The sequence below is a fragment of the Vidua macroura genome, chromosome 3, assembly GCF_024509145.1.
Source record: "Vidua macroura isolate BioBank_ID:100142 chromosome 3, ASM2450914v1, whole genome shotgun sequence".
Taxonomy (NCBI): domain Eukaryota; kingdom Metazoa; phylum Chordata; class Aves; order Passeriformes; family Viduidae; genus Vidua; species Vidua macroura.
This window is the reverse complement of record NC_071573.1, coordinates 15,867,221-15,891,801: the sequence shown is the minus strand read 5'-3', so window position 1 is coordinate 15,891,801 and position 24,581 is coordinate 15,867,221. Positions and strand designations below refer to the sequence as shown.

The 24,581-nt window shown below is 37.2% G+C and overlaps 1 protein-coding gene across 16 annotated transcripts in view; it reads right to left on the bottom strand.

Moving 5' to 3' along the window:
- Positions 1-24,581, bottom strand: part of SMYD3 (SET and MYND domain containing 3) — a 376,442-nt gene that overhangs the window by 76,353 nt on the left and 275,508 nt on the right. For all 16 annotated transcript variants that reach the window (XR_008436193.1, XM_053972899.1, XM_053972898.1 and 13 more), the window contains one exon: positions 69-136. Coding sequence is in view for 15 of the 16 variants with exons in the window: in XM_053972899.1 (XP_053828874.1) it covers positions 69-136 (68 nt within the window). In the remaining variant the exon portion in view is untranslated. The remainder of the gene's footprint in view (positions 1-68; positions 137-24,581) is intronic.

The window sequence follows — 24,581 nt, the reverse complement described above, 5'->3', positions numbered from 1 at the left end:
CTACCTTGGAAAAAAGGAGAAAAAACTGACATAGATTTTGCCTGTGAATGAAACAGTGTCCACAGTACCTGGGATACAGGCCAACACCAACATCCTGCATCTCTCCATTACTGATGGTGAAACAGTTACAGGTCACCTGTAAAAACAAGGGAAAAAAATCCAGGATTACCAGAATCATTTGGAAACCCCATACTCAAGTGAAAAAACCCTTCCAAAATAAAACGAAGCAGCAAATGGTAATTAGATGGGAAACATTCAAGCCCAACACTAGTGCTCTTTCATTTTAGAGCAATCACATCTGGGACACACTCTCCTGTAAAACTGCTGTCAATTAAAAGCAGAAATATTAGTATCCTGAAAAAATGTGGGGTTAAACACATGCAGGGGCCCTACTTTCCTGTAGGGAGAAGAAAAAAGCCACCCTACACAGAGCATGAGAAGCTCAGCCCAGGAACAACCTAGCAGATGATAATGACTACTGATAAAAGAGTAGCTGTTTTCCATGTGGGGACTCTGCTGATGCCAGGCTCTCACAGCACTTTTTAATGAGTACAAGTGGAACCCAAAGAATATATATGGGACTGTTTTGAAGTAAATAGCAACCTCGGTTGTGGCAACCTGATATGGGCACAAATAAATGCAAAAACTGTGCAATAATTTATCTTTCACATTATGGGTATTTTGGTTTGCATGTAGAAGATGTGACGACAAAGCATGTTCAAATTGCCAGCCAAGAGAAATACAACCTTTTCTTTAATTTCAAATATTCAGATTGTAAATTCTTCCTTAATACAATCATACAAAATTAAAGTGGTTTTAGAAAAGAATGGGGAAAAATGGAAGATTCCTGTAAACAGATTTAGTCCTACCCCAAACTATCAGACTGAGCTTTCTTGGTGTTCAAGATATATCAACACTTATTAAATTATTAACAAGTACAACTTTCATGTGCTTAAATGAAAAAACAGAATTCGATTGTGAATGTATTTTTTAAGTATTTGATTTTTGGGGAAGAGCTGGTTTTGGTGGTTTTTACATTAATTTTTTAGATCAGTTATCATTGGTGCATTACTATCTTCTTTAGAAAAATACTGCATGACACTGCATATACAAGAAAAGTCCCAGGTCTCTTCTGCATAGCACTGGATTATTAATATCATTAATTCTCATTAAAACAGAAAATGAGTTAAGAGTAGGGTTTGGCAGACATGGAAATGAGATTTGAAAGTTGTAGTTTTATTCACAGAGTAATTGTCCAGAACAGTAAATGCACACCTATGTTTTAAAGATGTATGCTGAACAATTTAATAGTATAACTTATCCTATAAATTGACAAATTATTATTTATGAGACCATTAACTGTAAGGTGAAAATGAAATCCTCTTTCAAAAATTCTCATAAATTATGACAACAGCATTAATTTAAATAAATGCACATGCAGTAGGGCATGTGTTTTTTTAAAACGTTAAACAATACTTTGATTAGTCTATTATTTATGTAACCCATTCAAATGTTCCCTATCAATTACCAAAACCATACATCTTAGTTATTTCTTTCCTGTTGACATTGGGTATAAAGTCTCAAACAACTTCTGAGCAAAGCTTAGTCCATTTCAAGTAGCAATTATCCTGGTTCTAAAAATATTGACTTGATTTTGGTATTTACTAAAAAAATAATGTCTTCCAGGTAAAATAGAAAGAAAGACAGCTTTTGTGAGCCTTAGCTTTCTCTAACAGATCATAAAGTAGCAGATGTCAAGCATCTCTTAGAAACAAATGAACTCCTCTTTCTTGCAAATCTCTTATTATTATCATATTTATATTAATAATATTGAATTTTGATCACCATAGAGTTATAGAGACTGTTTCATCATTTTCTATTCAAGTTATATGTTACATTATGTGAAAAGTTTTATGCACAAAACTCACAATAGTTTTACTTCTTCCTTTTTGAAACATGCATCAGTTTTTTATACCAGGATACATTCAAAGAAAAATTTGAGATGAATGAATATGCTGAGATTCAGACATGAAGAGCTATTTTTAAAAGTAGTGAGGCACTTTTTAACCTCTCAGATATTTTTACAGTATACAGGTGCATCTCAATGTCCAGTGAGGCAGTGAAATGCCATTTAGTTTCTAATTATTTACAGATTCAAATATAATACTGGGAATCCAAAGTATACAGGGCCAAATCAAAAAATGTATTTAATCCACAAACACAGGCAGAAGCCCAACTGGTCCCATGAGTTCTGAGCTGTATAATTTAGTGCACAATTCTGCCAGAGGCAAGGAACTGTCAGGTGCTCTGAGGTTTGTTTAACCCCCGAGAAGATAATCTTTTCCCCCTTTTAAGCTCAGGAATAGAGAAAACCAACAGCGATACACAAATAATGTGTACTGCAAATAGTAACCCCAGTCATGGCTGCTTTCTCTGCTCAGCTAGCGGAGAGAGAGGAACTGAGATTAGGGTGGAGAGAAGAGGAAGATTTCACCATTTACAGTTTGAGAAATTCTGAAGTAATGACAATCCTCCACAGACAGCTAGCAGCCTAAAATGATATAAAATATGCAATATTCATAGTCTGTTACTATATGGTTGTTTTTTTGTTCTCTTTTAGATTTGTTACAAAGTTTCTAAAAGTCTACTGAATCACCTCAACATTTCTATTTACATAAACTTCTGGGATGTTTTAAGTCTGAGTTAAAGGTCTGTTCTATCAAGGGGAGTAATGAGATTTCAAAACAAGAATTGGTGTTGTAGATCACAACTCCCAAGGAACAAAATGAAGACGGCATTTTTTTTAGAGAACACCCAAAGAAAAGTCAGTTTTTCTAGCTTCCCAAAATTCACAGATGTAGCTCAAACAACAGCTAAATCTGGTGTATCCAAAATTTCTGCAGGAGAGCATGAGTAAGCTGCTTGTTCCTGAGGCGGTTGTTTACAGATCAAAGCCAACTGGGACTGGAAGTTAACTAACTCTGTTTCTAGGGAAAAAAAAAAAAAGCCAAACACATAAAAACAAGGCAAAACAAACATTTTCTGATGTATCGCAGCATTTCTTTCAAGTTTCATGGTTATTTTGTGCTTTTTTCTGCCTTAACTGACCCACGTTATTCCTTATACTACAACCAGGTTTTTGTTGTCTTCACTCCTGCAGAATCATTTATCTCAGTAATTTAATTTGTGCTTGTCCCTTCTGAACCCTTTAAAAATTTCTCTCTATCCAGCTACAAAGCACTAAGAAAGCATATCCACATACAGAAACAGAACCAAGTACTCACAGTTTGTTATACCCACAAATAAAGAAAATTGCCACATATTTCAGAACTTCAAAGTGTAAAGACAAATTCCTTGCTATTTCTAAAATTTCTGAAAAAATACATCTCCCAACATGAGAACCAAGTGAAAATTCTCAGGGGGGAGTCACAAACTTTTCAAGCCTCCAAAATGCAAAACTTCAAAATATTCTGGAGCAACCAAAGTTAATCATCATAGCCTGTTTGGCCACAGAGCTCTAGTCTATAAACTTAACAGTTTATAGAACCACTTCTGAGTGTTTGAGTTGCCTCTATGGCAATAAATCCTGCAAGGTTATTTGAAGTGAGCTGCTGTTTGAAACAACCAATGCTATTATATAAACTGACTGAATTAAATAAAGAGATTTGTTCTTTTGAGGCTGTACATATTTTAAAGATGCACGCTGTACCCAGTAAGGTAACACAAGTAGAAGACAAACTCTCTCCTAGACTGGCAAACACACAATGAGTAAACCAACTTTACTGACTGGCCAATACTCTCAGGCATACCTTATCACCAAACAAAAATTATTGCAACCTGCTGAATTTGATTTCCTCTCTGAGTGACTAATGAAAACTCTGTAAATTTACCCTGTAAAGAGGTCACTGTTCTTAAAATGTCTAAAGCTACTGTCTGAGAAATCTCTGTCAGTGCCAGACTCACAGTCTAGTGGACAGTGATGATTTATTTTGGTGTTTGCACTTGACAGAGTCCAGAGGCTTCAGTTTTGCAACACAACAAGTTGAATTTGCTCTCAGTTCAGACCTCATTCCTACAGCTTTATACTGAGGATTTGCCTTTGTGTTAAATAAAACATAGTAAGACTTGATGGCACGACATTCCAGATTTGGAATTTCAGACACTCAGACAATGAAACACATCAATAAGGGTGTAAGGGAAAGAAAACAAATCATTATTGGCTAACACTTGCTGCACTGATCAAATTACAAACACCAGGGCTAATAATCAATCATTTTGTCTCCACATGTTCCTGTTACTGCAACACAGTGAGGCAGCTCTTATAACACATGTAAGGAACCCTCCCAAGGACTTCCAAAGGGTATATTGCACTGATAGTGTCAATACAATTTTCAGCTCTGGTATACAATGACTCCTGCCATCTCTGTAAATGGTGTGTTACAGCTGGTGTACTCTAATCCACCATCAGGAAGAAAGCCATAAGGAACACTTTCCCCCCATAATTTATTAACCCAGTGTATTGTAAATTAAAAATAGATATTAAAAAGAGCCTTTTTGTGGATTATTAAGTTTCTCATTCACACCGAAGCTGCCTGGGTATCACTGGTCACGGCCAACTATTTAGCAAAAGATATTGCAATGAGTTCTCATGTTAATAGACTCCTCAAGAGACTCAAACATTTTTCCAGGAGGAAGGGGTGAGCAGTAAATGCTATGTGAGGGGCACATTACCTCAAATGACCAAAGCACACCCCAGAGACTTTCTAGAACCACCACATCTCACTACAGTTCTGCACTGATAACTCTTTCCCACTCGAGGATGAACAGATAACAGGCACAGATGGTTGATAGATCTCAACTCTGCTAATGACATCATTTGGCACATAGAGCACTAGAGCAACAGTGCTAAACTGTAATGCATAGAATGCCACAGCAGTGACAGGCCTGTCAAGCCCCTGTTTTAAGTGTACAACACTCAACTGCTTGTGCCTACAGTCCAGGACATCCAGGCTTTCTACTCAGACAGAGCTTCTCACTCTGAAATGGCAGCTCTGTCCACGATGGGAAGGCATCTGCTACCTGAACACTGCACTGAAAGGAGCCCTGTAATGAGGCACATTTGAAAACTAGACCTTTGTGCCTTATATATACACGCTTACAGGTTTTTGCTATATCAGGATCTTTCAATCCAATTCTATGTTGCATTCAACTTAGGACACACTTACCAGCTTCCATGAGAGCCACAGAAACAAAATGAGATGAAAGAGACATCAGAAAGAAGAAAATAGGTGAAGAGGAAACAAGAAGCTTCTTCAGTGTTTTGATCACAGAATAAGCTGAGCTAGAAGTGACCCACAAGGATCATTGACTCCAACTCCTGGCCCTGCACAGGACGATCCCCAAGAATCACACCATGGGCCCAAGAGTATTGTCCAAATGCTTCCAGACAGAAATCAAAATATATTAGAAGAACTTAGGGAAAGTTTTCTTATTTAGCTTTTCAGACTAAGTAAAGGGCACAAGTAGTCAACTTTTATCAACTGTTTATGATATTTGCTCAGAAGCCAAAGTATGCTGTAAAACCATGAAATTTGAAAAAAATTTTTCACACCTTGACTGAATTCACAAGTATTTAATTTTACTTCAAAGACTTCCTATAAATCTCTTGTGCCAAAGCATCAACATTTTGGCTGAATTAAAGATTACCATTACTTCAGAGCTATTTACAACAAAGACATGCATTTCCAATTGCTTTCTTAATTCTTCATCTTAAGTCTTTGGACATCTTTCTTCACATCAACTAACAATATTTCAATCCTTTTTTGCTATCCTAGCACATGAAGTTTTCTGATGAGTGTGCAGAAAACAGGTATACCTTGCAGATAGGCTGTTACCACCTACAAGACAGGAGACCAGAAATTTGCCCTGACATTAACAGATAATTTAGTGCAAGTGTGCTTCAGGCATCCCTTTATAGTACTCAGCTAAGTGGTGCAATTTTGATTGAAATGGAATGAAAATAGGTCATGGCAAATTACCTCCTCTCTCCTTAATCCCACACATACTTCTCCAATCTTTCAAAAAAAAATATTTAGTTATGCAGCTAAATATATTTGATTACTAAGAATTCCAAAGCCATCATTACTAGGACAAATGTTATGTTTGCTATGAGCACCTTTGTTTTTTTTTAAAAAAACCCATGTGCATGTGCAACATGTAGTTAGGTACCTAGACTTGAAAAGGTAAAGCTTGAAATGTAAAATTATTGCACTCTTAGTGTACAACAAAGTATCTTGAATTTTTGCAGTACTCCCATTAAAGTTCTGTGCAACCTGTCTTAGCCTTTTCACAAATTTTCCTCTGACAACAGTCAGCAAGTCTATGTCCCCTTGGGGAAATTTTAGCTTATACCCAGCTCTCTAAATGTTATTATTATTCCTGCTTTTTGGAACAGAACTGAAATGCATCTATTTCGGGAGCAGAACGGGAGAGTGGGAGCTGCAAAGTCACTAATGGATCATATTACGGTACGCTTGCAGCATTTGGCATTATTAATTGGAGTGGAGTAGGAGCATGACATCCTTCTCTTCATCCTCATTTTCCTACTGGTAACTCCACTCCTGAGAAATGGGGCAGAGTTATTAACTTGATTTCAACAGCCACTGCATGCCCACTTATTGAAAACACACTGCTTGTTTATGAATGGGATCAAACTTCATGGGCATCCAGGAGTCATTAACCGACGTTGTGTTTGTCTTGCCTATTTTGTTATGGATAGATGTTTAAATACTTTGTAATGGTATATTAAAAAAAAAAAGTTAGACTTACTATGAATTATTAGGGTGAGATTCAGCTATGGATGCTTGTATGAAAATTACATAGGCAAAATCAAAACATTAGTGAATTACTTTTACATAACTTCAGCTAAGAATATGGGTGGAATAAAGTACTATTTACTCCTATAGTATAGTACTCCTCTCCCTCACTCTTTAACTATGGCAAAACAACATCTTTTCTACTGAGGGGAGGGGATAGGGAATGAGGGGGACTATAAAAATCTGGAGAAAACTTTTTTCATGCCATTGCTTTAAAATTGTTTCCACCAGGAAATTTCTGACAGCACAAAAGCTGAGAATGTTTGAAAGACATTTCAAAAGGGGTAGAAAAAAAGGAAACACCTCTTCCAAAATGTAATGGCCTGAAATGAGTACTTTTAAATCTTAAAAACTTAAACAAATTTAAATAAACATCTTGATTTTGAAACTTCTTGTGAAATTGGCAACAAAACCCATTTGATTTGATTAATTTAGAAACATGGAAACCATTTTTTTAAATTAAAAAAACACTTTTTTCAATTTTTTTTATATGCAGCATGTGGTTTTTGAACCAGCACTAGTCTCACTTTGCTACTTGACTTACAACCTAAAACAGAGATGACTGGGGAGTTTTAGAACTGAACCTAAGACTTTTTTTTCCTTACTGTGGTGAAAAGAAATACATGGCAACCCCATACGGAGCATACAACACTGACAAACCTGCCGGCGTCCATGATCACCGACAAGCCAGGCTAGCCCAAACCTGCTCTGTTTTGCATTAACCAAACAAAATTTCAGGCTCTTATAATGTTGTGCATTGAGGCCCAAAAGAAAACTGATACCACTGCCAGTTCCTTCAATTTTTCTATGCTTTTTCTCTATAGATAAGCTACTATTGTTTTGCTTTTGACACGCAGTTTTATCAAAAGGAATAAGTATTGTTCTTTTCATCATATCAATGAAGAAAAAAAAAAGTTTTAAGTTACTTAGATTTAGTTATTTTCCAGCCTATTCCTACAATTAAAGCTGGGTGTCATTACTAGTACTAAAAATCAGTGCATCAGACATGCCCTTTTGTACATCCATCACCTTTAGTGTTATAACCCCCTTTCTTCCCATTAAAGACAGTAGGAAATCAGTATGACAATAGGAATCACACACTATGTTCTTCCAGACGGTTGGCAGCCAAACATCTTCTGAGAGCAGGTAATTTAAATTTTGTGTAAAACCATCATTTGACAAATGCATGTGCTGTTTTAAAATGCCAATGTAAAATATCCTAAATAAAATATTCTCCTTTGAAAGATTTTGAACATTTGGTTAGCATATGCCTGCAGAGTACATTTTTTCTCTTAGACCTTCCTTCCACAGGCAGTGTATGAAGAGTGCTGTCAGATACAATGACTGGTGCTACTGTGCCCTAGCAGGTGATGTGTCTGAGGCAGGCTAGACCTGCCCAGGAACAGCAAAAAGGAGTGGAGTACCACCTGGTATTCATCCACTATATCAAGTCCAGGAGGCAATTAGAAATTTAACAGGAAAAAATAAAACAGTGAAACAAAATCTCACTCTGTATTCAATTCTGAAAAGCTGATTGCCTTAATGACAGGTCTTTTGGGGGAAAAGAGTAGTGGCCTATTAAAGGCACTGAAGAGATTGTTTAATCCAAACCACAGTAGAAAACCTCTTCCTGACTGAAAGGGAAGACTGTGCTCTACACATGTGCACTGGCACAGAAGGGTGAATATGCCCACCTGAGAAAATAGCAGGATATGTAAGCCAGAATACATAAGATGAACTCAAGGTAAGTACGAAGTAGAACAGTATTTAATTTAAAGATATGATGTGATGCATAGAACAAATTAAAGCTAAAGCAGTAAATTTAAGGCCTGTATAACTCAAGCACTCAGTATTCAATGAGTTCTTGGATTTCTAAAGAATGTGTGCATTCTTAATATCTCTGATCAGCTCCCCAAGGATTTCCAGTCTGCATTTCTTTTATACCTCTATTTTGGGGCCATTTTTTCCAAACAATGCTATGATCAGGAAACAGTTGATATAATTCAGTTTTTGGAATTTCATAACACTGGACGTGTCCCAGCACAGCACATACATGTGCAGTGACAGTGAAGTACGGCTTTTGTGCTGATGCTGCTCATTTTCTTATTCCCCCAGTTCTAGCCCAACATTCTTGGACAATCCCATTTGATGAGAAACCATAGTCAGTCAATGACAATACCAAAGACAATTTGCTAGCATTTTATGCTATGTTTGACATGAGGTAAATCTAAGAAACCCTAATCCTGCTCTGTGGTTCTGGTCTCCTTTGGACGACAGGGTGAATGTGGCACCCAGGACCTAAATCAGAGCATTGCAGAGGTGCATTTCTCAGGCCAGGTCAAGGGATTTTGCTTGAAAGGCTCTGGATGCTCCAACCTGCTCCAGTCAGAAATGACTGAATAGTTGGTACCAAGTCACAGGAAACCCTGTTCACATTTTGCTTGGATTCCTTTTTACTTTTGAAGGTGTTAGTAGAAAACAACTACTATGTATGCCAAGAGAAGGAGCCATGTACATATATTGGGTGGTTACATGGGAAGAAGGCTTTCAGAACCCACAATGCCTGTACTCCAAAACCAATACGGAGAAACAGCACTCCATCCATCAGGATTCCTTAGCAGAAGGCCATTATCTCAACAAAACAGAAATTTCCCAGCATACTGTTCAACCTACAACTGAATAGAATACATTTGCCTTTGAAACAGTGTTTTTCTTCACTGTACCAGAGTAGATGTAGCCATTACACTACTTAAGAAAAATCCACACAATACTTAGAGGCAGCATTAAGCAACACCTCCATTTGAGTAAGAGCCACAGAGAAAATGTAACAATTTACTCTAAATTAAGCTCAGAGAACTCTGAGTCAAAGAATATCTAGTAATAAGTTGACAAAAGCACTGTAAAACTGCTAGATATAAAGCAGCACATCTAGAATCATAGCTTGCAGAAAAAGTCACAATAAAGCTGAACTTCTACGTATTCTTTCTAATTAATGAACTCTCTCAGGGTATACAGGCTGTAAATTGGTGAGAAAATGGTCAAATAATTGCATTATTTGATCTTTCACTTGTAACGGGGGGAAAAAAGTATTTAATTTTAAAAAGTCTCTACTAGATATCTTGGAAATAAAGGAAGGTTATACAAACACTGCATTGAGCTCACAGTTCAAATGCTTGTGGGTAGCTAACTAAAGTTCACAGACCTGTATGTAATTGCTGTCTACAGGAAATACTTGTGTTAGCAAAAGAATTTTCTCCCTGCTCCTTCACCTTTGCCCTTCCACAAACTCAGCAGAAAAGAAACCTCCAAGAGCATTTCTGTGATGAACAGGGCCGTTCCCACCCCTACAAAAATAACTAAATTTAACAGTCAGGAACAGAATCTGTCAACTTCTCAGAAATATGCTTTTAGCAACTATTAATTGATAAAGGAGATACTTTTATACAAAAGAGCTTGAAACAAAATAATCTACTCCCTATTTGTTTATCTTTGTCTAAACTTCACATGGTTGGTTTTTTTTGGTTTTTAAAATTTTTTTAAGCTTGCAACAAGAGTAAGAGCACAAAATTTACACTTATTTTAATGCAAATTGGCAGTGACTTCAATGGCACCAGGTAAGTTACACAAAACAGCAATCAGATAGGAAGGAAGTTCATAAATTGAACTTGAAGTAAAATTTCTCTGAGCAGTGAAATTCAGTAATCTAAATCTACAAGATTAAAATTTTGTAAAATTCAGACAAAACAAGTCCCTGACAGTCTGCAAACTTTGTTTTGCTTAATTCCTAACATAAGCTCTTCACTACAAAACTCTCATATTAACATTAAATAATAAAACAAAAATCCATTTTTTTTTAAACCAATACAGTATTTGTGATATCATTAGATAGCCTGAATATGGTAACTGGGAAGTTGAGCAAACATTTTTAAAAATAACATTTCAATTTTTCCCCCTAGCTTGAGATACCTTGAAAGGCACAGAAGCTTTGCATTTATCAAAAATAGTTGTGTTTTCCCAGGACTCAAATGATATATTGCCATTTACAAAGTGCCATTTACTGCCATAACAATACATTTTTCCATGGGAAAGTGACGCTTTTGGTTATGTACAAGTATCAAAGTTTCTTTACAGGAAAAGTTGTATAATCTCATTTATGCATGCAAGACCAGGCAAGTAATTACCAGTGTGTACCCTGGAAAACTGATGCCTTCATTCAATTCCTTTATGTTACAAGTTTTAAGTTAAGTCAGTAGTCTTCATAACCTAGATTCAGGATATCAGAAACTTTAAGAACACAACCTCTGCATTTCAAAGTCCCAACATACACTCCATTCACTGAGAAAATTACAATGGTCTTGTGTTATATATTCCAAGGGAGAAAGATGGCTGAGAGGGCTGTTATGGATTTACAAAATTAACAAAATATTTACAAAATAGCCCTTTGAACCACAACACTCTCCTAGTGCTTCATTCTATTTTTTTCTGATACACAGATTCACTCTCAGAAAATCCTTATCTACAGTTTTCATTGTCCTTACTTTAAGCTTTTTTCTCCCTTTTGTGCACACCTGGTCTTTACATCTACCCAAAACAAGAAAACAGTGATTTCAGCAAGCAATGAGGAACAGCTGGCATTTCTATTACACCTGGCAAAATGCAGGGTGACAGCAAAGAACACAATAATTTTTGGTCACAGTAACACTCGAGGATCCTAGCAAATTCCTTGCCCCACCTCCAAACGAAAACTCCAAATTTACACCACAATGCTCTCTTGTAATCATCACAGAACCAAAGAAAGTGCAAAACTGGATCAAAAATATGAACCACAAGGTACAAGATTATTCAAATCTACTGTTGCATTTCTCCTACAGTTTATGACACTGACTCCCTTCCTAATGGTCATAAAGTTTTTTACACAAACATCATGCCAAAAACCTAGATGTCAAAATACATTGTTCTGTCATGAATGAAGACCTTTAAAACTGAGTATTTGGTTACGATTATTTAAGAATACATTTTCCTTTCATTTATAACTTGTCTCTCATCTGATTTAGCTGCATATGAAAATTTTACCTTTAAATTGTTATACTTTCATGAATAGAACAAGGTAAAACTACAAAGTAATTCCAAAACCTAAGACATTTCACTCCAAGGAATCTTTCATGATACAATAAGATTTTAAAACAAAAATTACAAAATCACACTAGGTAAGTTTTCATTTTTAGTTTTTGTTATGAGAGTACATACAGTCATTCCTTTTTCCACCAATGTGGAAATAATTCTCTTGTTTACATGTTATGGCAGAAAAGAGTAATTCATTCCATCGATTCCTGTTTAAGTTACAGTTAAAATGCACTTTTAAAAGTATTTTACATGCTTTGTTACATTTGGCCATTCATCTAAAATATAAATCAGCTCTGTGAAATTGTAAAAATTGTAACCTTTATGTTTTATAACAAGAATATAAAATATCAAGCTTTCACATACCAAATACTGCCCTAGTTTTGGTTTGGTTTTGTCTTTTGCAGTTTTTGTGGTTTTTTTCTTTTGTTTTTAATCCTAATAAAAATGCAAAACATTTTGAAAGTTAAAATCATGATCTAGCCTTTGGGGCCAGTCTTTCCAGACTGAGTCCAGCTGTTTTTCAATGGACAGTCAGTAACACCACCTCCTCGATGAAGTGGAAACAGGTGCCCCTTTTCACTGGCAAAGCTCTGACATGAATGAAGTCCTTAGGCTTCACTTTTATTACCTCTTTGACATTTTATGTTCACTGTGATAGCACCACACTGAAGTATCTTTTGAGCTATTACTACTTGATGAATCATCTAAGTCTGTTGTTCAGATTGTCTAAGATATTGAAACCAAGTACGTGAAAATCATCCCTTAGGATGAAATTTAGACTTCTAAATCTTTTTCTCCCAACCACATCTCCAAATCTTGAGTTACATGTCCATGACTTTTAACAAAGATAACAAGCAAGAGAAGAAAAAGTAACAAACACTATAAAATGACTGAATTAATAAAGAGAAATAAAATAGAACCTGAAACTACATGAGATGATGTATTTGAAACCAAGATCAAACAGCTAACTTGCTTCATAATTAGCTCTTATTAACAGTATGTGGGTAGAGTGTGAAGGAGAGAATCTGGCAAACTACCAGTCAAGGCTAATGGTATTTAATTTCCTCCACCAGCACCTCAAATGTGTTACAATATGCAGGCTGCAAAAGAATATAGGTAGAGTTTTGTTTTTAAAATTATTGCAAAACTTAGTTCCCTCAGTAGTTCTAAGCAGCAGTCCAGCTCAGACACAGTACTTAGCTGTAAGGGCCTGCCGTGTGATCTTGAAGGTGTCAGTGCAGCAATCAGTGGTAAGGAGTAGCTTTTGCCTCTGCACAAAAATGCAGAGCTGAACTCAACCCTTTGCAGCTGAAGCTTCACCTGCCCATGGATCTCAAGGTTCCTGGCTCCAAGCCACACTTACTAATTCACGAAATCTGTCTCTTATTAACTAAGGAGTTAATATCAGTGGCACAGCTGGGGCTATGTAAACCATACACCTTGCCTTGGAAAGGGGGCAGTAGAAATACTGGCCTGCATCCACTGACACCTTTGCACCTGGTCAGCACCTATCACATGGATATTGCACTGCCAATTGTCTTATTGTAGGAATGACTGAACAAATGAGTACTGACACCTTGACCACATAACTATTCTCTTCTGCTGATTTACAAGTAAAAAGGTTCAGATTGTCGCCTAACTTTGTACAAACTATTCAGTCATTTGATGATGGAGAAATAAATGAGTCATGCTTTGCTCTTGATTTAGAAAGAGACCCTGCCATGCAAGCACTTCCAGAGAAGTTTTGTTTTCAGATGAGCTTTCTCAATACCCTCTAAAGGGTGGCTCACAGGTGGGTTACTGCTGCCATTTCTTACCCATCTCAGTAAGTCACCCTGCAACCCAAGCCCCATGAAAGGCTCACCCATTCACTTGAATGTTGCTATTCCAGTTATACCTAGTTGTGTTATATGGCTTACTGTGTCTTAAGCCCCTTCAGTGAGACCACCGTAAGAAAGAAAATGTTAACTTTAAATTGATTTTTTATTGAATACACATATGATTTTCATTCAGAATCTGGCCATTGGGAGGATTCCCAAGGCAGAAGACCCAACACCAATCCCAGGATCTGTGCATGAGATGGGAAGAAGACAGTTACAACTGTGCAGGTGACTTTTTTTACATGCTGCTTATTAATAAGTATGTACTTGAAAATGCTTAAAATGAATACAGAAGTCTCCTATCAGTGGAAACATGTTAAAGTGGGAAATCAAGTGAAGAACACTTGGCCTTGATAACTAAAAAATTATCTGTTCCACAATACTTCCCTAAGACTGGATAACAACAGCAAAGGTCAAGACAGCTGATCAGGCTCTAGGAGAGCTGCATCACTACCAGTATGTGGGAAGATAGAAGCAGGGATGTTTTAGTCAAAACAAAAAATAATAACTGAACTTGTAAACAAAAGCCGTTATTTAAAAAGCTTTATTTATACAAATCTGACACATCCATCCCAAGACATAAAAATGACAATTGCAAAATAAAGCTCACTGATATTCAGTATTTACTGAATAAGTAAATACTTATTCAGACTTCTCTCTGGAGATCTGTGTGCATGACTATGAACATACCCTCATGCCACTTCATGTGTTAGTCTAAAAAAGAGATGTTATTTAACAATATGGTCTTTGGCAGAAGTTAGCCATAAAGCCACACATTTTGCAAACCAAGTATCCATAGTAACTAACTGCACAATAACTGAGCTTAGATATTATCAATTTCAAAATAATTCACAAATAAAAATGCTACATATTTAAATCAATATACATCTGAGCCTGTTCATTCCCTTCATTTCAACAAGCAAATAATTTTCAAGAAATCATTTACTCTCCAAAAGCAGCTTTTTTCTTTGCTTTTGGAATCCCTGATAGCAGATTGCAAATCTGTCAAGAATTATTTAAAATTAGCTTAAGCCTTTCATTCTTGTTGTTGCTATTTTTGAACTCCATGAGCCAACCATGAACTACGTAGTAAAAATTCACTCAAATACTAAAATTGTGACAGTTCTAAGACTGCTAAGTCTGCAGACATGTATGCTGACTTAAAAATTAATGCTTTTAGCTTACTGTAATTTACTACATTACATTGCAACGTAGATACTAAATGTAAACCACAATCCCAAAGACAAGATGGAAGAAGTCCTGCCCTAATACAGTACCAATTAATGGAACAATGAATCTTAGGAAAAATTGATTCTTTATTTTTTACCCCACACAGAAATTTTCACCCAGACCACAATGAGAACTTTTATTTTGGAAATAAAATTTTCTTTTCTTCTCCTGGTATCATCTCATTATTGGAATAACTATTTTTGTAATTTTTCTTGCGTCAAATTCGGGAAGTAAAATAACAGAGCATTTCATCAGTAGGGAGAAAAGAAAAATGTAGTGCTTTTGGATTTCCTTTCCTCATTGCAGCTTCTCATAAAGCTTTATTCTTGCTTCGCACTTTGGCAATTCAGTTTTGTGACTACAGCTTGAAACCAGATTTCAGAAGGCCTGAAATACTATTTTTTTTCTCTATATATGTGTACCTTTATATTTCTATTTGCTCGAGGACATCAAGCAACATGTAGACATTAATTAGTTAAGCATTACAACACCCCTGTGAAGAATGGAAATGCAGAACTGAATAATAAAGATGTTGAATGTAACACCAAGGACACAAAGCACCTCAGCAGCAGTTTGGCGTACAAAGGAATTTTCTTGAAGTTGTTGACTGTATCCAAAAGGTTTACAGTTAGAAAGAAAAAAAAAACCCTTAATGTTATTTGGAAAATAACGGAAGCATAAAATCCACAACTGAAATAGGATTCCTGGCTTTACACTTCCCTGTGGCACATGTTGATGGTGCAGTGCTGTAGTACAGCTGCAGGCACAGCGTTGTTCATGTTATGCCAGTTAAGGGGCCATGTATCATTTCATGTCTTCTGTCTTGGCTGCGTGATGCTGTGAAATTGGACAGCAGCTCCAGTGCTGCTTCTCTGGTACTTTCTGGTATTTTCAGCCTGCACTTGCCTTTCTCCATTTATGCAGATTACAGCGTGACCATTACACAGCAAACTCATCAAACAGAAAACACAAAAGGGGCAACACAAAGAGGAGGGAAAAAAATCTCCTCAGCAGCCAAAACCTATAAAGCTGCAAAGTGCTTTTAAAACATCAACCACAAGCCAGGAAGGGAGACCTCTGAAGTGCCTGGGACAAGAGCAGCCAAACAGCACAAGAAAACGAGCTACTGGAGAGGGTCCAGAGGAGGGCCACAAAGATGATGAGGAATCTGGACCAGCTGAAGGAGCTGGGCCTGTTTAGTCTAGAGAAGAAATGTCTGAGAAGGGATCTCATTAATGCATATAAATATCTCGAAGGTGGGTGCCAAGTGGATGGTGCCAGGCTCTGTCTTCAGTGGTGCCCAGTGAGAGGATGAAGTAAAACACAAGAAGTTTCACCTCAACATGAGGAAGGACATCTTTACACTGAGGGTGGCACAGCACTGGAACAAGCTGTTCAGGGAGGGCCTGGAATCTCCCACTCTGGAGGCATTCAAAACCCACCCAGATATGTTCCTGCACAACCTCCTCTAGGTGACACTGCCTTGGCTGGAGTGATGAACTCCAGAGGTCCCTTCCAACATTAACTATTCTGTGATTCTGTGATATGCCAGAGCACAGAGAGGCTGCACAGCCCACCTTGTCCCCTTGCTCCATGGCCTTCACCACCCGTATGTTGCAGCCTGCCTTGGCAGGGTGATGTTGCCTCTCAACACCCACAGCACGGACAGTGAGGCAGCGGCTGCCGTGGGGAAGGAACAGCTTTCCTGGGTTCTGGCAGGCAAGGGGGGCAAGTGGGGGCTGCAATGTCTACGCCCTCAAATGGGCGTGACTGTTCCAGGCCAGGAAGGCACCCAGAAAATACACCCAACACTAAAGACATCAGACTCCAAATTCAACACTAAACCCAACACAGCTGGTGTGCTTTCTTGTGTGCCCTGTTAGCATTCACACTTCCCAAACACTTCTGACTTGGGATCTAAGTTGGCTTCTGTCTCCCAGTGAGCTGAGAAAGTCACTTGTGCCCCAGAGTGGGGCTCCCCAGGAAGGGCCCTTGGTCACCAGGAAGCCCTGAGGCTGTCAGAGCACAAATGTGACAGAGCTTCTTGTCAGTGCCCGGCAGCCACCAGCGGGCTCTGGCCTGTCCCAGCCCTGAGCCGCCATGCTGACTGTGCACAGGGACAATTTACATCAGTTGCTTTCTTCAGTGAACCAGGTCATGGAAAAATACGGCTTTGAAAAAGATTACAGTACTTAAGACATAATCACAACAGAAATGTAATTATTCGCCTGACAGCAAATATTTTCTGTTCCTCCTTCCCACCCTCCATGACAGATGAAGACTTCTAACAAAAAAACTACAGAAAGCAGCTTTAGTGGAAAACTAGTAAGTAAACATATGCCTTTAAAACAGGTGTGACAAGAAAACCAGATTCTGGGAGAATTTCAATTATTTTCTTTCAATGAAAGAAGAAAATGTGACAAGATTTAAAAGGCTGTCTTGCCCCTTCCTCTTCTTTCATGAGGAAATAGCCCTCAGTAGTCAAACATTTACTATACACAAGAAAAACAATTTGTCATCAATAGGGTATTTTCCAAAATTATACTCTTGTCTGTATATTGAAAGCATGTGCAGTTTCTGGCTCCAATACAAGTTATCTATAATGAGTTTTAGGAAAGAAAAAAAGTGAGTTTTTTTCCTGAGAGAACAAAAACACATATAAATGGCGCATATAAATGTGTGTAGGAAAATAATGCATGTGGGAAAATAATGTATGTATCTAGAAAAACATTCACTGCTATTCATTTTTAGTGGACAAATACTATGAACTATTTTTCTTGGAGTCATTGAAAGTGCACAATGAAATCTGTGCTATTTGCCATTTTAGGAGAAACAGGTTGGGATGAATGGCAACTTATTTCCTTCTGTTTTCACAGAAGGTCCCAACTAGAGAGTCTTAATTCAAATCCATATGGAGCTTTTTAAAAACTGTGAGAAAAATTATGGTTTCAGATCATGCATGCATTTGCTCAAGTTTACATCATATCTCAAAAATAATTTAAACAAATTTCTGGTTCTCTGAAGCCTTCATATATGCTTCTACAGGTATACATGCTGCATATAGCCTTCTGTGAATAATGCCTAAAGGCTTCTTCAGGAAAAAAAAGGCAAATCTTGTCATGTAAATCATAGTCTCACTGGAAATACCAGTTTTCCCTTCTAGGGTCCACAACACCAAGTAAAAGAAAAATGCAAAATCTTGCATATTCATGCTGCTTTCAAGAACTTTTCTTTAGTTTTCCTGCAACACAGTTAAAGCAACTCTGTAGATGCCATGAATATAGGAGTGCAAAAACATTTAGATTAGCAGACCAGACATTTTGCTCTCAAGCAAGTAAAATTTTAACCAAGTGTAGTGGTTGGTGTTAGATAGGACAGGGTACCTGAGCTATGTTTTACCCAGACAATATCTCTTCTGGAGATTATCATCAAAAGCAGCTGGGGCTCAGCCAAGTGAGAGGAGAAGATCCTTCGTAGGAACAATAAGGATAATCTGTAAACTAGATTTAACTGATGGTTTGTCAGTAAATGTCATCTTGCAAAATATTGAGTGTTTTATTGAAATGCCAGTACCATACAATTCAAGCACATTTAACTTAAGCAATAACCTTTATGAGATTTGGGGAGTTTTCTGAATTATTTTCCTGGAATTTCCTATTTGTAAGACTTTTTTTTTTAATGAAGTTTCATTCTAAATTGGCATGAATCAGGCACTTGGAGCTCAACCAGCCATATCACTCCAAAGCACACCCAACAACAAAAATAAAGACATTATTCTAAAACGACAATAGATGTTTCTAATAGTAATGCTAAACAGTCTGCATATACTCCTATTGAGTTATTTGATTCCTCAAATCAAGAAACAACTAGAAGATGCCTGTGCTAATGTGACCATTCTTGTAACAATTAGGACCATCCAACTTCTGAGACCCAATAGGTGCTTTTAATACTGGACCAGTTCCTCAGCTGTGCATATCAACACGGTTCAAACAGATTTCACATGGTACTGTTATAATTTATAGCAATGAATGATCCATCAGATAGTGACAAAAATGTAATATAATTAGGGAGGAAGTTGGTTGGTTCCTTTGTAATGTTAAATATTCTACCTAGGCCAAACTAATTTGCTGAATTCTTTTTGTCTGAGATTCACTCTCATTTCTTTTTAACACGTATCCCTGTTAAGGTTAGAATGAATTAAACATTATCAAAAGAAAGAAAATGGCAGTAAGTACATTAATTGTACTGACAGCAGTTTCATTGATAGCACTCTTTTTTACTGTACAGCAGTATATTTGTCAAAATGTGGATTCTCTGCTCTGAGAACGTGAAAATAGAAAACCAACCAACTCTTATGTGGAAAAATCAGCAAATTGATCAAATAAAAATGTAGAAGTTTTATCACAAAAGTCCTTGACCTCCAAGACAGCTTTTCAAGTCAGTTAACTTCCCTTCTTGAAGTAGAACAATTTTCTTATGCTTATCTCAGACTGTGTGGGTGGATGAATGAAATCAAGTGTCTGTGAATCTCTCTCAAAGATACTATGTCTCTGTTCTCAGGCTCTAACAGCATCTCTTGGTTTGTTAAACCAACATGCCTGATGAATGATACAATTTTCATCATCATTCTATATATTCAAAAGAATGTGCATAATTATTTTCTAAATATATGCCTGATACAATCTCTGTCTAGGTTTTTAAAACATCTAGCTTGAGCCCTATTTTGGCAGCACTCATTGCAGGATCTGAGCAACTTTCTGACTATCAGTCTGCACTCTGTATTCTGGAAGCCTGCATTGTCCCAAAAGCTCCCCCAACAGCACATATCTGTTTATAGTCCCATTCTGAAAATCTTGTTCTTCTGAAGATTACTCTATGGCTATGAAGAATTTCACTGACAGCCACAAAAACACTGTGCCTGTGCCAATACTATGTAAGGCTAGACTGAATAAAGGAATCCTAAGTGATCCTTCTGTCTCATGCCTTGTCCTTCCTTCCAAAATGTGCCAAAATTATATCTATATAGAGACGTTTAGTAGGGAATGGTAACACTTAATAGACTTCCAAGAAAAGTCCACATTAGCTACTGAATACAAAGATGTCAACATCTAACACAGCAAACTCAAAGGCAGTAGATAGGATCCAGAGGCCACACTGTACCCAGAGTGTTCAGTTCCCATGCCAGAGCAACCATTCTGCCTGGTGGGCTGCCGTGCACCTGCACTGAAACAGAATCTAAAACCAGCAGCAGTCTCCAGTGCCACACACACATCCCTGAACAAAATTTCTTTTCTGAAACATTCAAGTTATCCTTGCATTGACTATGTCAGATAAATAAGCTTTAGATGGCTTGTGAACAATTTCAGACTTCCTAGTAAAAAAAAAAAATCTAAGTATTTAAAAGAGTAGATTGTAAGGTACGGTCAGACAGTCAGGCACTGTACAGTGACTTAAATTAGCATTAAATTAGTTAGAGTTTACTTGTCATGAAAGAGAGGCTTGCAACAATCAGTTGCTGCATCTCAGCTCAAGGGCAGTAACTTCTAGACATGCCAACTTAATAATTTACAATCATCTTCTCACAATTCTAATTTACATGACATTGCTGAAGCAAATACATTATGCAGGTTGCAAATGACCTGCAGGGATATCACTGTATTAGTTAAAATTGTAACAATGCAAATTAGGACAGTCCCCTGGCTATACACTCAGTCAAAAATCATTATTCTAGTGGTGCCAAATGTAGAATACATAACGTACTAATAGGGTTTTCAGAAACTGTGGCACATCAGTAAAAATATAGCAGCTACTTCCTGGATTTTTTTTTTCCAGTGTCATAAAAAATATAAAACAAAATGTAACAAGTATAGGAAGACAGTGATAAAGACAGTGAGTGAGAAAAAAAAGGTGTTATTTGCCTGCAATGCCCATTAATTCCTGCAGAAAAATAACTGAGAACATGAGCACCAATTTTCCAGCCTTTGACTTGCAACATACTTCCTCTGTGGCTTTGGTCAAATCACTTATCCTCTATGTGACCCAGAGCTCTGCATTTAATAGAAATTGTTTTATCCAACTCTACAGTTCTGTATCCCAGTTTTCTTTGTTTTCTCCCTGTCCTGTGAGGCTTACAATACCATTTCATAAGAATATGATGCAACAACAACAAAAAGCTCAGGCCCTTTGTTCTTATTTCCTACAACTTGCCCTAATGTCACACTCTGTTTTTTTCAGTGAATAAGCCCAGAGTCAAACTACAGCCAAACCCCTTGGAATGTAAAATCTGTTCATGTGACATAAACCCAAACAAGCTAAACATTACTGTTTCAAACATATCTGAACTGTTAACCACAATTCACTGACTTTGATTAGACTCATCTGTCTCATATGGTTGACAGACGGATGCCAATTTCTCAAACACTGTTATGCAAAAATGTGCTTCTACATGAAAAAGATATCCAGAGGTCTTGTGTCAACTATTTTGGAAAATTCTAGCTTCTGGTTTTTTTGTTTGTAAAAAATATGACCTTCTGTAATGTTGCTTTACCAACTGTGATTTCCAATTATTCCAGGGAAGAAAACAGTGAGTTTTTTTAAATGTAGCTTTACAAGGTAGCAGCATCTTATGTGACAGATAAAATTACTATAGTTAAGACTACTGTAAATGAAGTACTTCTCAGTGAAAGATTGTTTTAATTCAATTATGCTTTCATCCAAGAGGAAAAGAAAAAGTATAACAAATACTAAGTGGTTAAAGAAACTGTCAGTTCACGGGAAGATAAAGTTTTCTCAAAGGAGGCCCTGAATACTTGTTGTAATTTTACTTGCTCAAAACTAACTGAATTGAGGAATTACCTTGCCCTTAATAACATCATAGAAATGTAATCGTGAAACTTTGTCGTCACTGAGCAAACAGATCTAAATTTTTCTTTTTACTGCAGGTGGTAATGAGTGGATAAGAAGCAGTAAATATTCTTTCAAGGAATTGCTTATTAATGTGTCTCAAATATCCCATTTATTGAGAAGAAAATTCTCTCTTTAAAGACCATTTTGTCCTTGGTCTTTAAGGCCATCAGAAGAAGTTAGTTTAGGAAGAAGACAGCAATATCTGCTATCATAGGCAGATGCCCAATACTGCCATGACTAAGGTAATTCTGTCTTTAGCATCTGTTCTATAACACTGAAACCCATCATGTGCTGGCATTAGGAGGGCAAACATTATACTTGGTCTCTGCTCAGGCTGCAAGGAGTCACCAAAAGATGTTAGTTTGCTCATCAGCACAGGATGAGGTAAAACTTATTGGCTGTCTGGCAAAATGTGATGCACAAAAACAACACTAATTCCCCAATTTCAGTATTAGAAGAGTGGAGAAACAGATTCCCCAAGTCCAGCACGTTAGCACAAGTTATAAGCCACAAGCATCTGACACAGAGCTCATGATACTCAATGGAAAAATTCTCACTGACTTCAAAGTGTTTTGATCCAGAGTTTTTTTACACAAACCTGAGAGCAGATGATTTGCAGAAAATGAAAAAAAAAAATAGACTATATTTTCACAATATTATTTTGTTGGTATTTTGGCATAATAACATCTGCCCTATAAAAAAGGAATTTTTTTCTCTTCCATTCCTAAGGAATTTCCCCCAACTTTAATTTATAATCATTATACTTAAATAGAAACCACTTTTGTAAAAAAAGAGATTATAATTGGTGCAATATTTGTGCTGGTACTAAAAAGTATTTCCACTACTGCTGGTAGAGCATTAATATATACACCGAAAAATTGCTGGGAACAAAGAATTCTGGGTTAAAATCATCTTCAGCAGTACTCTATGGCAGTGGCAGTATTAAAATTTCCTGCAGAACTAAGCAAAAAAAAAGTATTCTGTTGTCTGCATCTTCATCATTACCATCCATTACTATTATTGTAGACTATTTTCTACTAGTCCAGTAAGGCATTCAAAAGCATTTTCCCAAAAAAACAATAGTAGGATGATCACAAGTGTTTCCAAGATAACTGTCTATGCTTTGATAGGAATGATATGAAGCTATATAGGCACCAATAGTACCTAATTTTTCATAATCAGGAATCAAGACTAGTCACAGCCAACCCCTCTGATCTCTGAGGACCAGCTGGAATGCAAATCTCTATAGCTGTAATGCAACAGGCCCACCTCTGCCATCACTTCCTACTCACCACAGTATCAGCTACTGAAAAGAGCATAACTATACATGCTGCCTTTGCTCTCCATTAAAGTTTCAAGCTGAGTGTCAGATGGTGCCACCAGTTCAGCATCACAGGAAAACACTAGTTTTAGAAATGTTCATGACTGATGAAGTTCAAACCTAACTGTCTATATTACAGTATTCATTCCAGGTTTTAAACATCTTTTAATTGACTGGACATGACAAGATAGTCACCAAGGAAAAGCAAGAAAACTCAATCACTAAATAAAAGTTTAAAATTTGCAAACTGGAGATGAAATTACGCTCATTCTCTGGATGATGCTGCCAAGTTTTCTTAGTCTTTCACTATTTACTTGCCATCTGAATTTTAAGTGATCAACTACTGCACTAGGACTTCTCAGCCTCATGCCTATAGTAGGAATAACCCTTCCAGTTAGTGGAGTGCCTTTCATCACTCACCTCAGCTAAGTGGCTGTGGCACAAAATGCCCTTGCTATTCCTGTTCTTAGTCAAGTCAGACATTTCCTCTCATGAAGAACAGATACACAAAGATTAAACTGCATTTTTTGGTGGCATGGATACAGTGAGAGATATAATGTGAGGGACAGGCATTCAGTTGTGGCATCACCTTGGCAGGAAATTCTAAGTGCTGCAGGCAGTTAAAATGAAGAATGTACTTATTTACTGAATGATTATTAAATAAGTCTATCTGACAAAAGCACCTGTTCTGGAAAAAAAATTATTTCATTCAACTCCGTTAGAAGAATAAAGGATGATAACTGGGTGATTTACCACATGCAAATATATATCCTAAAGCATCAGGCACTGACATTTAACTGCACGGTCCTTTTCCTGGTGTTCTGGTTGCCTGAAAGTGCTCCTCAGTGACTCAGAGTTTAAGGACACAGAACTGCCCATTGGCCATATCCTTATTGAGGAAATCAGACTAGAGGGATCAGGGCCCACAGAACCTGATGCTCCATTAACCTGTGCAGTAACAGCCTGTGCGTGGGTTCACCCTGATCAGCAACAAAGCACCCAGCCGGTACTCACTCCCCACCACTGCCTCAGCAGGATGAGGAACAGAAAAGGAAGACAAAAAGCAAGAAAATGTGTGTTTAGATAGACACTTTAATAACCAATCCTCACCCCTACCCCACGCCAGGGGTTTCTTTTGTTGATAAAGATGTTATACAGCATGGAATATCCCTTTGGTTGATTTGGGTCAGATGTCCCAGTCATTTACCTGACTCCCCAGTCTACTCACTAGGAGAGGGCAGAGTA